Here is a 14,486-nt window from a genome sequence, read left to right on the forward strand (position 1 = left end):
AATCTATCTTATAACTCTAAAATCCACTAAATTCATTCCTAATTTCCTCGGATCAAACTCTACAAAATATAAGAATATTTTCTCATGAGCAAGATACTTCATCAATCTTAAAGCCAAAGGTTTCTAACCTCATATTTAGAAATTTTCTCACCTTATGCGCTAAAACCTTTTCACATAGTAGGTGCACTTTGACATGCATGTATCTAAAAAATTTCGTTCATAATTTTCATTAAAACAATAAAATACTAAAAGTTAAAAATACCTACCACATAGCAGAACATGCCTATAGGAGACCTCAGCCTAGATTTTATTTTATTTTATTTTTTATTATTTTTTTTCAATTTCAACTTTCAAAATTCGTTTTTCCTTGTAAAGTGTATTTTTTAGAAAAGTCTATAGGATCTTCGACCTAGTCTCTGATACCAGCTGTAACACCTCACTTCTTACGGTTAATAATAAAGTCACTTTTAAAAATTCTTAAGAGCCAGAGTATTATTACTAAACATTGACTTCAAAATATTTTCTTTTATTCTAAAAGAAGCATCAAGTACAAAGATTTTATAAATAAAATAATTCTTTATTAAAATACTAAGATCATAAAAGAGAGTGCGGAGAAGTATTCATTAAAATTTTTCAAAATTTGTCATAAAATCATAACTTAAAATCTCTGTATATGATCTAGGCCATTGTCACGACTTCTTGAACTAAGTCTTGTCTTGTAGCTCTATCGTCATAATTATCTTGAGCTGGGGTGGTTTGAAAACATAAAAAAAAAAAAAAAAAAAAAAAAAAAAAAAAAAAAAAAAAAAAAAAACTAAAATAAGTCAATGATACAATAAGAAACCCATCATAACATAAACATACTTAACATAAAATTTTTCATAAAATATTTCATACTGAGAACTTAAAATTATGACTGATCATACTGATGCTTATGCAATGCATGACTGGTTTGTCTAAATTAATTGACTGACCTGATTTATCTGTCATATGACTAGCCAACACACTTAACCCTATGTGTGATGTTGTGCACTAACTTCCCTTGCTGCAGCAAAGGAAGCCGATTGTGCAGTACTCTAGTGTATTACGATGAATTACGCTTGAGTCTGTGGCTTGCACGCCCACCTTGAGATTGTATCGGTACCATGCATCTGAATGATCATCTGATTAACTGTTCTGAACTTATCTTACACTTAATTTTATAAAAACTTATGTGTCTTATGCAATGTAAGATGCATAAGATGCATAATATATACATAATTATAATATGCATAAAGAAATATGATGAATGACATATTTGCAAATATAATGACATGCGCGATACAAAAATAATGGCTTACAAAGAGTTGGCTTTAATAATAATATATATAACTAGCTAACGTATGGTAATCTTAATTTATGATTAAACTACTTACCTTGTAGTATTTCTTTCTAAAATTTTTTACACAAAATCGATCATGGTGCCGAACTGGGAGGTTTATGGTCTTTTCCAAATAACATGCGAAATGAAGATATTTATAGAGAGATTTGGAAGAGGGTGATGACCAATTTGAGTTGAATTCGGTTAATACATGTAGTGACACTAATCTACTAAGCACTCAATTGTGATCATCTAAGAAGAGAGTTTGAATTAAGAAATATGAATTAATAGTTCATTCAATATAAGATTAACAGTGATTGAGACTGCGTGAGGAATTTCAATCAATGATAATTTTAAAATGAAATAAATTTCTAATGGTCGATCTTTAAATTCTAAAAGGAATATAACTCATTCAATAAATAATAAACGAGATTTAACCTAATTATTGAGTCTAATTAAAATTCCTAATCAATCTCAATAATTTATTGATCGTGGGCTTATCAAATATGACCTATTAAATATAATTTAGACCCAATAAAAATTATTAATATTTCAACTTTAGAATTATTCCATCAGGTCGTTACATACACACACACATATATTTTTTTTTGTTTGGCCAAATTATATATGTTATAGTTTCCATTTGAAGATACATATATAGGCGGCCTAACAAGCAAACCTTGTTAGGGTTTGCTAATATATATATAGTTTCCATTTTCAAGATAAGATTCTGTGTTTGGGGTTTTCCTTAGTGGGGATTGAGCGAGCGTGCTAATACGAAATGATGACTTGAATTTGGTGAATGCAATTATATATCTAATGTATACTTTGTTTTAAGTTCATGATCAATTAGTCTGTTAATTTAGTCATGTTATGCCACTTTTGAGTGGATCGAGCAACGTACGTGACAGCTTCTTAATAATGGGGTTTTTTTTGTGCTTCTTGAGTTATCACTGCCATGATTGCAAATTTGCATGGAACTGATCAGTGATTGATGGACTCCAATTGTCGAATGGACAAAGGCACTATTGCTTGCATTTCTGGGTCAAAGAAATGCGCGAAGTTGAACATTGCAGGGCAATAAATCTCGGTGTTTGTGAATATTATAGTACTCTCATATAGACTTGCAGCAGAGGAAAAGAACAATCACTAACATAATGGGTAAGAAAATTGCCACACTCTCAGACTTTGTCCAACGCGCATGACTCATTTTCGAATCAGTCTTGACGGTATTCGCGTGCGACTCCATCCATTATTGTCATCGATAAACAATTAAGCTCAGTTTTTGTACTGTCCGCGCTGATGTTTTGCCAGAAGATGTCCTTACAACCGGATGAGGCCGGACCCGATTAAGCGACCCTTGCCAGTAGTGCTTGCAGCTCGACTACGCATTGAACTGGCCTGATAAGGCCCTTGAATGGAATGGCTAGCTGCTATATATGGTGCTAAAAAAAAGGAGCCAGGCCGAGAAACTCGTCTTTAACCATGGCTATGTCGCCCCATTTCGCTGTTTTGATAGCGAAATGAACGGTTTTGCATAAAGAGATTAATGTGACGGTGCTTTTACAAGCTGCATGCAATTAGCATATTTCAAGTTCAACTTGGATGAGCTGAAAAAAACCAGAAAAAAATGCAAAGAAGTTCTGCAATCCAATAAAGACATGATAATTAATTAAGCAGTAAGCTGCTAAAACACTTTTATTTATCTTATATCGTGCTATAAATTGATGAGCTATGCAGTACACAACATCTTATTCATGTTAAGAAGCTCTAGAAACATTGCCTTATTTTCCATACTTGGCCTTGTAATCACTCCAGAGTATTTCAACAGACTTGCCGAGCAGATCAACAAAATAATTAGCATTATAACCGGTCCTCATTTTCTTATTCAAGTCAGACACAAACCCATTTCTTAGACTGTTGCAATAGTCTAAAAACCTAGCCGTAACATCGTAGCCTTGGTCCCATCTATCACCTCGTCCAGGCTGTACCCAATGGCTTGGCACGTACCCTGCCTTCAACCTCACAAAATCAGCAATTCCTTCAATCAATCCTCCCGGAGCCTGCCCGTTACCATTCCATTGCCATATATGAGTCATTTCGTGATAAAGCACTCCAGTGATTTCATTTTTCACATTGCCCGAATAGCCGTTGATGTACCTCGCACTAACGTGGATCTCGTTGTTGCTAGCATATGCGACTCCACCCATGTCATCAATAAATAAGCTCACTTTTTGCACGTTCTTTCTGTCTGCTGCATTGTTCTGCTGAAAAATTCTTAATATGAAATTTGTAGCAGAAACCAACGTTTGCCTACTGTACGCAGATCCAATATCCTTATTGAAGCGAGACCCGCTAGGAGTGTTCCCGACAGTATTTGTGACAGTGTAGTCAACTGCATAGATGCCTTGAATGGCTGCTAGGATCACTAAGAAAGAGACCATGAAAATGTGCTGAGCCATGGCTATCTTGTGCTTTCCTTTACTTTAATTTGTTTCGGTTGTTTTGTGCCTGATAAACGTAGTGGTGCTCTGATTTATATAGGCCATTAGATTTTTCAGCAGATTGCAAGGTGGTCCTCGAACTACTTGCAAATTAGTAGGGGCATTTAGCAAGCCATGGTGAATATAGACAATAATGTTATTTTTTAGCGAATACAATATGCTGAACTATTATGTGGTAAATTGTTACTGTAAAAAATTGATAGTATTATCCTTATCAGTACTACCAATTTTTTAACTATAGTATTACCAAAAAAGAAATTTTATCTATAGTATTATGTATATATATTAAATTTATTAAATCAGAAATATATATATATATATATATTACACCACTATGATCTGTCATTTTTATCACACTTTTTATATCCTTAAATCGTTTCTTATTTTTAAAAAAACAAGTCATGCAAAAGATAATTCATACACAATATTTAACTTATCAGAGAATTCAAAAAATTAGGAAGTACGTAACTACGTACATACATTTTTATTTTCTTTTAGGATCAGGTTCTTCATTACCCTAAAAAAGTAATCTTTAATCGCTTATTTGGCTTTTTGCCTCTTCTTTTTTTCCCTTAATTTTTATGTGTTATTACGAAAACTTTTCTACCTACCAAAGAAGAGACCAGAAAAACCAAAAACCAACCCAGCATATCCCCTCCCCTGCCAAATTAAAACCATCGACGCCATAGATTGTCCATTACATTTGCAAATCGATGCACAGATCGCGCAATTCACACCGTGATATATCATCATATTTATCAGTATTCTAATTCATTCAAAATTATTTATAAGCTTATAGTTTATAACATCACCACTTATCTTAAAAGTTTAAATTGATATGAAAATTAGAGGTGAGCATCGGCCGGTCCGGACCGGCAAAACCGACCGGACCGGCACTGTTTGGACCGGACCGGACCGGACCGAATTGGGTCCGGTCCGGTCCGGTCCCATTTTTAAGGGACCGAAAAGATTCGGTCCGGTCCCGATCCGGGAGTTTTTCACCCCGGACCGGACTGGACCGGACCGAATAGAAATAAAAATAAATAAATATTATTTATATATATTATTTATATAATAGTATTAGCATATTACTAATATATATAATAGTATACTATATGTATATATATTAAATATATTACAATATAATTATATAAATATTAAAAAAAATGTCATTAAATATTAGCATATTATATAAATATATAGTTATCACTATTACTATTATTACATATAGTTATTAGTTATAGTATAGTTATTATTACATATATTTATTAGTTATAGTATTATTACTAATAGACTAATAGTATTAGCATATTACTAATATATATATAATACTATATGTATATATATTAAATATATTACAATATAATTACATAAATATTAAAAAAAATGTCATTAGATTAAAAAAAAAAAAAAAGTCAACCTTAGACCGAATGGACCGACCGGACCGGACCGAATAGGACCGGACCGGACCGGTCCTGATGGAGTTCGGTCCGGTCCAGGGTGGGAAAACCCTGGACCGAATAGGTCCGGTCCGGTCCACAAAACCTCCCCGGACCGGACCGGACTGGACCGAACTCACCCCTAATGAAGATATAGATTTTAGTATTTATTTTATATTTTAACACTCTCTCTCAAATATGGACCAAACTCTTCCTCAATAGGTAGCCCAACAAGTAAAATATTTAATTAAATATGATAGAGTGTAGAGTAAGTATTTCAACTTAAAATCTCTATTATGATATCATGTGAAATTAATACTTATCCTAAAACTTAAGCTGATAAAAAAAAAAAAAATTTATTATTTATTTTATATTTTAACACATTTTTACAGTGATCAAAAAAATTCATGACAACAAATTTTAACATCGAGTTTAATTTCACTGCAAATGATATTTTTTAGTGTCAATTATTAAGACGGAAAGATTTTGGATGCAAAGAGTCATGTATCTTGTAGTGTGCTCAGGTACTATGTAGGGCGGCTGCTAGGACTAGAAGAGAAGAAAGAATGATGAAGAGTTGACCAGCTATGGTTTCAGTTATTAGAACATTGGAAATGGTTTAATTATTGTCAAGTCTGAAATTTGGTTAAAAGTTTAAATTTTGATTAAAATCAAAGTTATTGAAGATATTAATTTATATTAAATTATTTATTTTAAAGTTAAAATAATAATTTAATATTATTTATTTTAATAATTTTTTTTTATATTTTGCACATACACTCTATATATTTATTAATGATTTAATTTTTACTTAAAACTATTATTTCTTAACTATTTTTTATATCAATCTAATCATCCAACATAATATAGCCTTGTTCACAAAAAATATTTATTAAAAAATTTGGATATAATATAGTCTTATTCAATAATGAAAGTTTTAAAAAGAATTTAATAAATTATTCTTGATTATTTATGAATAAAATATAGATTTGATGGATAAATAATGACTTTCCAACTTAAAAAATTCCTTTAGAATTACCGTAGTTTAAAGTCTAAGTTAAAGATTTTTAATTAGCGTAATGCAAAATTTAATATATTTTAAATTTCACTGATATTTAATTTGCTCCCATGTAAACCGGGCATACGATTGAGGTCATTAATTAATGCTCTAGATCGATATGTCTCTTAATTCACAGTTTGAAACCGGCTGGCTCTGTACGTAGTTTTAGATCGATTGAAGAAATTGTGCATAACTTTAGGTAGATTTGAATATTGAGGTGAAAATTTTTAATTTGAGATAAAAGTTAAAAAATGAATAAAATATTATTTTTTAATATTAATATTATTTTACGATTTAAAAAATATTAAATTATTTATTATATTTTATATAAAAATTTAAAAAATTTTTAATAATGAGATGGGATGATATGATAATTTTTAAATGGTGATACTCTATTGCTCTTTTTTACTGCTAGGTCAAAATCGATTTTTTATTTTTTTAATTTATATCTATATTTTTTAAATATTTAAAAAAATACATCAATTTATTAAAAATTATTTCTTTAGTTATTAAGTAAAAAAAATAAAAAATAAAAAATAAATTTGATAAGTGGTCAACTTGAAGCGGCAAAGTAGTGATTTCCTTAATTTTTTTTCCCGCAAAAAGTTTGTGGATTACAATCCTTGCTGGGAAATTGGTGATATGCCGTACGTCAACTTGATCATAACTATTCTTCTACCTACAAAATCCAAAAGATGAAATAGCAATTGGGTTGTTGCTTGTGGACATTTTGTCCGTGACTAGACCATACGATTCAGTTGTTTGAAATCGTCACACCTCGATGGAGACTTTAGTGGCTAATGTTTTATATTCAATATCAACACGTAGAATATTATAAGAATTAGGCTTCGTTTGAATGCTAAGATGTTCTTATCTAATTTTATTTTATTTTATTTAAATATTTAAACACTATAAATAGACATATTTTTAATTTTAAATTTTAAAATTTTTAATCTAATAATTATTTAATCATTATAATTTTTTTAAACTTTCTAATAAAATATAAAATAATTAAATTTTTTAAAATCTCAAAATAAAAATAATATTAAAATTTTATATTCTAATAATATTTTAAATCTATACTATTTTTATTTAACTTTTTTTCCTTATTTTTTAAAATTTTATAAAACAGATTAATTCAAATAATTTTATTGTTATTTATAGAATAATATTACGTACAATCGTGAAATGTATAAATATCGTACTGTTGTTTTGAAAATAAGTAAGATATATTATTAAAAAATAAATATTTATTTTTTTAAATAATTAAGTAAAAATTATACAATTATTTTTTTAAATATTAAGTAAAAAGATTAAAAATAAATAAAAAAATTGTAAAAGAATGATAAGATTATCGTTACCCTCGTGAAGATGTTGCTACGTTCATATAGAATTTTTATAGAAAATTTTTATCGATTATTTTAAAATTATTCTTTTTTTTAGTTTTTATTTTCTTTCACCATTTTTTAAAATTATTTAGATATTTTTTTAAAAATAAAAAATTATATATTCATTTAAAAATGTTTACTTAACTTCTAAGTAAAAATAAAAAATAAAATAAAATTCGATAGAAATCATCTGTATATACAGTGTTTTCCATTATTATTCTTTAGCAGTCAAATGCGGTGGCATACCAGTCTTTCTCTAATTATTGTATCTGATCTTATCTAATTTTATCGGAAGGAAGGGCTGCTATTAAATAGTCACGTCTTCGGTGTTAGTCAAGCCACCATTAAAGTTGGCCGGCTCGGTCTTTTAGCTGACCCTGACTTGTCATGTCGAATTGTTGCAGCTCGAAGCTTCTAGAATTGCAAGTAATATTGTCTGGTAATAAATTTTAGCCAAGACGGGCGACAAGATTTGATTATGTTTGGTAATATATGGTAATTTGGGGTAAAAAAAAAAAATCATCAAAATTAAACCAGACTGCGCGCCTCTTTGAAGTACTGCAAAGGTTACAGCTTGCGCACCTCTTTAAGGGAAGAACATGATTTTTAAGTGGGGGTGGTGAGGAGTAGACTTTCGCATAATGACGTTAGTTTTTTTTTGAAAAAATTTAGTTGCAAGCACAATTATTTATTAATATATATATTAATTAAATGTAATTGATCAAAAAATTAATTTGATTGAAAATACTATTAATTTAAATTTAATATTTAAATGAATCAGTATTGATACGTAAATTAGTACACGACTTTATTTTTATATAGGAAAACTTTTTTTTTTAATCTTTTTCTTAAGAGTAGCACTAGAGCCACCAAAATACTACGAATGCAGCTTCTTCTTTTTTTTCAATCATTTTTTTTATATTCTTAAATAAAAATTTCACCACATTTCTCTTTTCTTAATTTATTAGTTATTTTATTATTATTATTATATATATATATATATATATATATATAAAAAGGCAATAGTTCCTCAACTATATAACTGGTCATTTAGATACCATTTGTATATTGAGTTAAAATGAAAAGAGTTGAAATAAAAATTGAAAATTAAATAAAATATTATTTTTTAATATTATTATTATTTTAAGATTTAAAAAAATTAAATTATTTAATATATTTTATGTAAAAATTTGAAAAAATTATAATTTTAAGATGAGAAATAAAATTATTTCTAGTATCTGGAGTCTTAATATATGTAACTAAGCACAAAGTGATAATTAGGCTGAAACTTTAAAGAAATGTAGTGTACGCATCATATATGCAGTACGTCATTAATTAATTATTACAATAGCTAACCCATAATTCTTCTTGGCACGGAACATTAATATCTGCGGGCAATGGGCATGGACATTTTGACCATTTTTTTGGGAGTTCAGAATAAAAAACCCATTAATACTTAGAAGGAAGTTGTTGGTCCGAGATTATTAATTTTCGTACAGCTTAAACTAATGGTAAGAAAACTGGCATACATTCACAGACTTTGCCGAACTTGGCTCATTTTCGAGTCTTGAAAGTATACGCGTGCGACTCCATCCATTAAGCTCAGTTTTTATATTGTCCGCGCTGATGTTTTGCTAGAAGATGCTTACAACCGGACTCTATTAAGCGAGCCTTGCCAATAGTGCTTGCAGCTGATCATCGACTACGCATTCAACTGGCTTGATGGGGTCCTTGAATGGGAATGACTAGCTGCTCATGTAGTGATAAGATTAAAAAAACGTTGTCCCATTCCGCTGCTTTGATAGCGAAATGATTGGTTTTGTATTAGAAATTTTTAATGTGACGGTGCTTTTACAAGCTGCATGCAAGCATACAGGTTCAACTTGGATGAGCTGAAAAAAAAAAACCAAAAAGAAATGCAAAGAAGAAGGCAGGATAGTTAAGCAATAAGCTGCTAAAACAGTTTTTTTTATCTTATATCGTACTATATATATGTTGATGAGGCAGTACACAACATTTTATTCATGTTAAGAAACTGATCTTGAAACATTGCCTTCTTTTAATTTCCATACTTGGCTTTGTAGTCACTCCAAAGCATATCAACAGATTTGCCAAGTAGATCGACAAAATAATTAGCACTATAACCGGTCCTCATTTTCTTATTCAATTCAGCCACAAACCCATTTTTAAGGCTGTTGCAATAGTCCAAAAACCTAGCCGTAACATCGTAACCTTGGTCCCATTTATCACCTTGTCCAGGCTGCACCCAATGGCCTGGCACGTACCCTGCCTTCAACCTCACAAAATCAGCAATTCCTTCGATCAATCCTCCCGGAGCCTGCCTGTTACCATTCCATTGCCATACATGAGTCATTTCGTGGTAAAGTACTCCAGTGATTTCATTTTTCACATTGCCTGAATAGCCATTGATGTATCTCGCACTAACGTGGATCTCGTTGTTGCTAGTATATGCGACTCCATCCCTGTCGTCGATAAACAAACTCACTTTTTGGACGTTCTTTCTGTCTGCTATATTGTTCTGCTGGAATATCCCAAATATAAAATTTGTAGCAGAAACCAATGTTTGTCTACTGTATTCAGATCCAATTTCCTTATCGAAACGAATCCCACCAGGAGTATTTCCAGCAGTATTTGTGACGGTATAGTCAACCGCACAAATGGCTTGAATGGATGCTAGAATCACTAGGAAAGAGAGGATGGAAATGTAGGGAGCCATGGCTATCCTATTCTTCGGTTGTTTTGTGAATGAACAACGTAGCGGTGCTCTGATTTATATAGGGAATGAGATTTTTCAGCAGCTTGCAAGGTGGTCCTCGAACTACTTGCAAATTAGTAGGGGCATGTATTGGTGAATACAGATACAATAACTCTTTCTTTAATCACCTCTTATTTCTTTTAAAAACAAATAAATTAAAAAGGTGATTCATATACAATACTTAACTTATCATAATTGTTTTGCCATTACATAGAAAGAGTACCCCTTCCATTTTAAATGAATGATAGGTATTTATTTAATTTCTTTATTTTTGACGTTTTTTCTTTGCCTTAAATATCCAAAAAATTAGGAATTAAGTAACTTCGTACATCCGTTTTTTCCAATAACTTCATTATCCGAAAAAAGAAATTTGTAATCAGTTAAGTTATCCGGGTATATGATTCTTTCAAAAGTACTATTCTTAATTTGCGTGAAGACTGTTTAGGCAATTAATTCGTTTTCTGTTTTCAAATCATGTGTTGTTCGCCTCATTTAGTTATACTATAAGATGTGATATTGTATTCACTACAACAAAACTGCCCTTTATCAGCTACCATAAAATCGATACAAAAGAAATTGACGCAATATGGCATTTATTACATCAGTTTAGAACTCGTTGCAGCCCTCTAAATCCCATACCAACCAACTTGTTAAGGAAATGTGTTGCGTCGCAATATTGTCATTTTTATGACGACTTTGTAAGATGCAAGATAACAAAAATATTTTATATACGCACGTGATTTCCGTTGGGATCTAGCTTAAGGGGGCAAACAAGTACACTGACTGTTATTTTCCCCAATGTTGGACGCGCGAGGACCCATCTGCAGGTAAACCCATTTCACCAACAAACTCCGGCCACTTTCACACGGCCTTCTCTCCGCTTGAAATCTCCACAATTGGGACCCTCCATTTCCAGCTTCTCTTACAAATTGAAGCTCTATCCCTCCATTTCGAAAAATTACAAAGATTTTCCCCATAATAGTATGGCAAACCAAGGCTCTGTTGAGGTAAATCTTGTTAGTGGATTCTTTTATCTTCCCCCACTTCATGAGTTCGTTGCATTACACAATATTTTTGGTGCCTTTTTGTAGGCCGGCAGGTTGTGTCCTCTTCTGTGGAGCTGTAGATTTTGCTCCCTTTGGAACCCTTTGTTGCATACCTCACATATGAACCTGTTTGTTGCCATTAGGGTCTTGGGAGATAGTGCGATTACCTCCACATCTGGATTTGTCATGGAAAAATATATATATCTATATATATACCAAACAATTATAAACTATTAGAAAATTCAAATATTAATGACAAGAATAGTCCCTAAAGACAACGATTATATAGCAAATTCTTGTATACCAGTAGGCTAGTACTTTGTTGATTTCCAGAAATTAAAACTTACAGTTTAGTAATCTGTTTTGCAGTTTAATGTTGTTGTTCTGTCTCTTGTGTTTGAGTTGCTCAATCAGAGTGTATTACATCTATTTTGCTTCTTTTTTTTTTTTTTCTCCCCACAATGTATTAGATAATTTTAATATATATATATATATATATATATTTATATGTTGAATTGAGAAGCCCTTAATTCTAGTACTTACGGCCTTGTTTCTTTACCAGAAGTAAATTGTCATATTTTGTTAATTCACTTGAATTTAGTTATGCTATTTTGAGATGAGTATATGAATTTGTGAAGTCCTTGCACAATTATCTGGAATAATTGTTTTTATGGGGCCCTCCAATATTTGATTTTTAATACCCACCTTGCTGATGTTTTCTAGGTTCTGTGATGCTACTCAAAATAAATCTTCCTAAACACTATGTGTTGAGTTGTGGATTTTCCACAAAGTTCAGTGATGGAAGCCGTTTCTAGTATTAATGAAAACTTTGCCCTGTACGAATGTCTACTGGGTGTCCTCATGAATTACAAAGTGCCTTATACAGATCTACTTATATAAGTTTCTAATGAAAAGGAAAAAAAAAACCCATGTTATTGAGGCTAGAGTCTAAAGGTCCATAGCTCACCTTATATAATGATAGAGGGATTGAGTATCACACCTCAAGTATTAGCAAAACTGGAGCCACTTTTCTGTACCTCCAGATATGGGATAGAAAGTGTTATAAATAAGACTTTTCCATATGTAAAACTCCATTTAATTGAACATTTAAACATGTATATATGTTTACTCGGAAAGCCCATATGGCCATAATGAGAACCAAAAATGGTGACCAATCTGCTGTGTACCGTAATAGTTGATAATTGACATTTTTTGCATCTTTTTTGTGAAATTCTTAATCCATCGTGCGTATGCTACAAAATACCAGAAAACTATTGTCTACCATTTTCAGGTTAAATAGTACGATGGAAAGTAAATTTCCATCGTACACATGTAAGATAAGAATAAATTGTCACATGAGTATATTGTAGCTATAATTATCCAAATATTTGGTTTTTATGTCCTAGGATATTCCCAAAGTGAGATGTTGATACAAAAATAATGACTGTTCAAACCAATTGTCATAAATAATCCAATTTTATTATTTTTGTTGCTTAGTATATATTCCTAGCCACATCCTCATTAGTGCATGCCCATTTGACCAAGCTTCTCATAACTAGTGATTATACAGTCATATAAATATTCGGTTAGTATGATAATGCATCTATATATGCATGTGTCAAATTAAATCTCTTTAATCCACATATTCTTATTGTTAAAGTATTCTATCTCCTTGCCGAAATCATTTAAAAATATTTACTCATATGATTCTTGCTTTGCTTTTGTTAAGATTCTAAAGACCAAAGATTTATTGGCATATTCCTTGTCTCAAATACATGCTAAAAGAAGTGTATCATGTCTTCATGATATAAGTTCACAGGATTGGCCTAAAAAATCTACCAATGTATTGAGGCTTGACCAATAGGTGTGCTATATATTCCACTGTATATATATAGCATGTACTTAAGTATATAAAAAATCTGTTTTTTGAAACACTAGCAATGCCATACTGTCATTTTTGGCATACACTCTGTTTCAGTGGACCCAGCATTAATGACAGTAGGCAACTTACATCTGTAAGTCACCTAGTGGTGCAGAACACAGATTTTATTGACAAAATTTGTGGCAAATAATAAGATACATTGAAACATATGCTTCAAGGCATCCTACCTGGGAGAATTATTTGATCAATGAACATTAATTCTCTCCTCAAAAGTTAAAGTGCCAATTATATGTAGAACTTTCCCAAACCATGAGCTTCACATGCTATATTTTCACCCTGGGATGGAAAACATTTGTATATAATATGCAACTGGTTTATTCATTAAATCCAAGTCCAAACCCACTTTATTGCAGCTTGTGGGCTTCCATATTACCCCTTATAATTATTTGAAGTTAATTAGGTTGGGAATGCAAATTAATGAATGGCATGATCCATACCTTAAAGTTGAGTGCAAAGTTACTTTTTATACCTTTTGCTTTAGAAGCTTATAGCAAAATCCGTATGAAAATGCCCTATCAATTGGAACCCTACTTTGTTCATTCCTTTTTAGCACACTTAATTTTTTAATGACCAATATTCGTGTTCATTTCATGTCCCCAACATTCTCTTCCTTGGCTTACCATTGTAAAACTTCAGTTTGAGGGCACATCCCTATATCTTTATGTGCTTAAAGTTAACTGTGTCATAAAAAACTGAATACCCGTTTGCAGAATATCAGTTTCTGAGCATCTATTCATTTGTAATATAATTTTGAATTACAATAGACAAGACTCACATATTGTCTTGGGGTTTTTAATGTATAGCATTGTCATACATTACTATTTAGCTTTGCGATTCTTCATCCATCATCCTGAGAAAACATGTATTTCTAGTTCTACGTGTATCACATCTTAATGTCAATGAATTGTTCAATACATGAAATGATGGTTCTATGCAATTTTAGTATTATCATTTTCGGGAACTTTAATTAT

General features: G+C 31.1%; 2 protein-coding genes across 2 annotated transcripts; both read right to left on the bottom strand.

Annotated features, from left to right (window-relative positions):
* Positions 1-3,028: 3,028 nt before the first annotated feature.
* LOC122311282 lies at positions 3,029-3,861 on the bottom strand. The gene has a single exon (XM_043125771.1). It carries the CDS (start codon positions 3,820-3,822, stop codon positions 3,145-3,147), a length of 678 nt encoding a protein of 225 aa, XP_042981705.1. The 5' UTR covers positions 3,823-3,861; the 3' UTR covers positions 3,029-3,144.
* Positions 3,862-9,690: 5,829 nt separating this feature from the next.
* LOC122309166 lies at positions 9,691-10,527 on the bottom strand. Its single transcript, XM_043122542.1, has one exon. It carries the CDS (start codon positions 10,486-10,488, stop codon positions 9,811-9,813), a length of 678 nt encoding a protein of 225 aa, XP_042978476.1. The 5' UTR covers positions 10,489-10,527; the 3' UTR covers positions 9,691-9,810.
* Between the last annotated feature and the right edge of the window lie 3,959 nt (positions 10,528-14,486).

Source organism: Carya illinoinensis, chromosome 5, assembly GCF_018687715.1.
Source record: "Carya illinoinensis cultivar Pawnee chromosome 5, C.illinoinensisPawnee_v1, whole genome shotgun sequence".
NCBI lineage: Eukaryota > Viridiplantae > Streptophyta > Magnoliopsida > Fagales > Juglandaceae > Carya > Carya illinoinensis.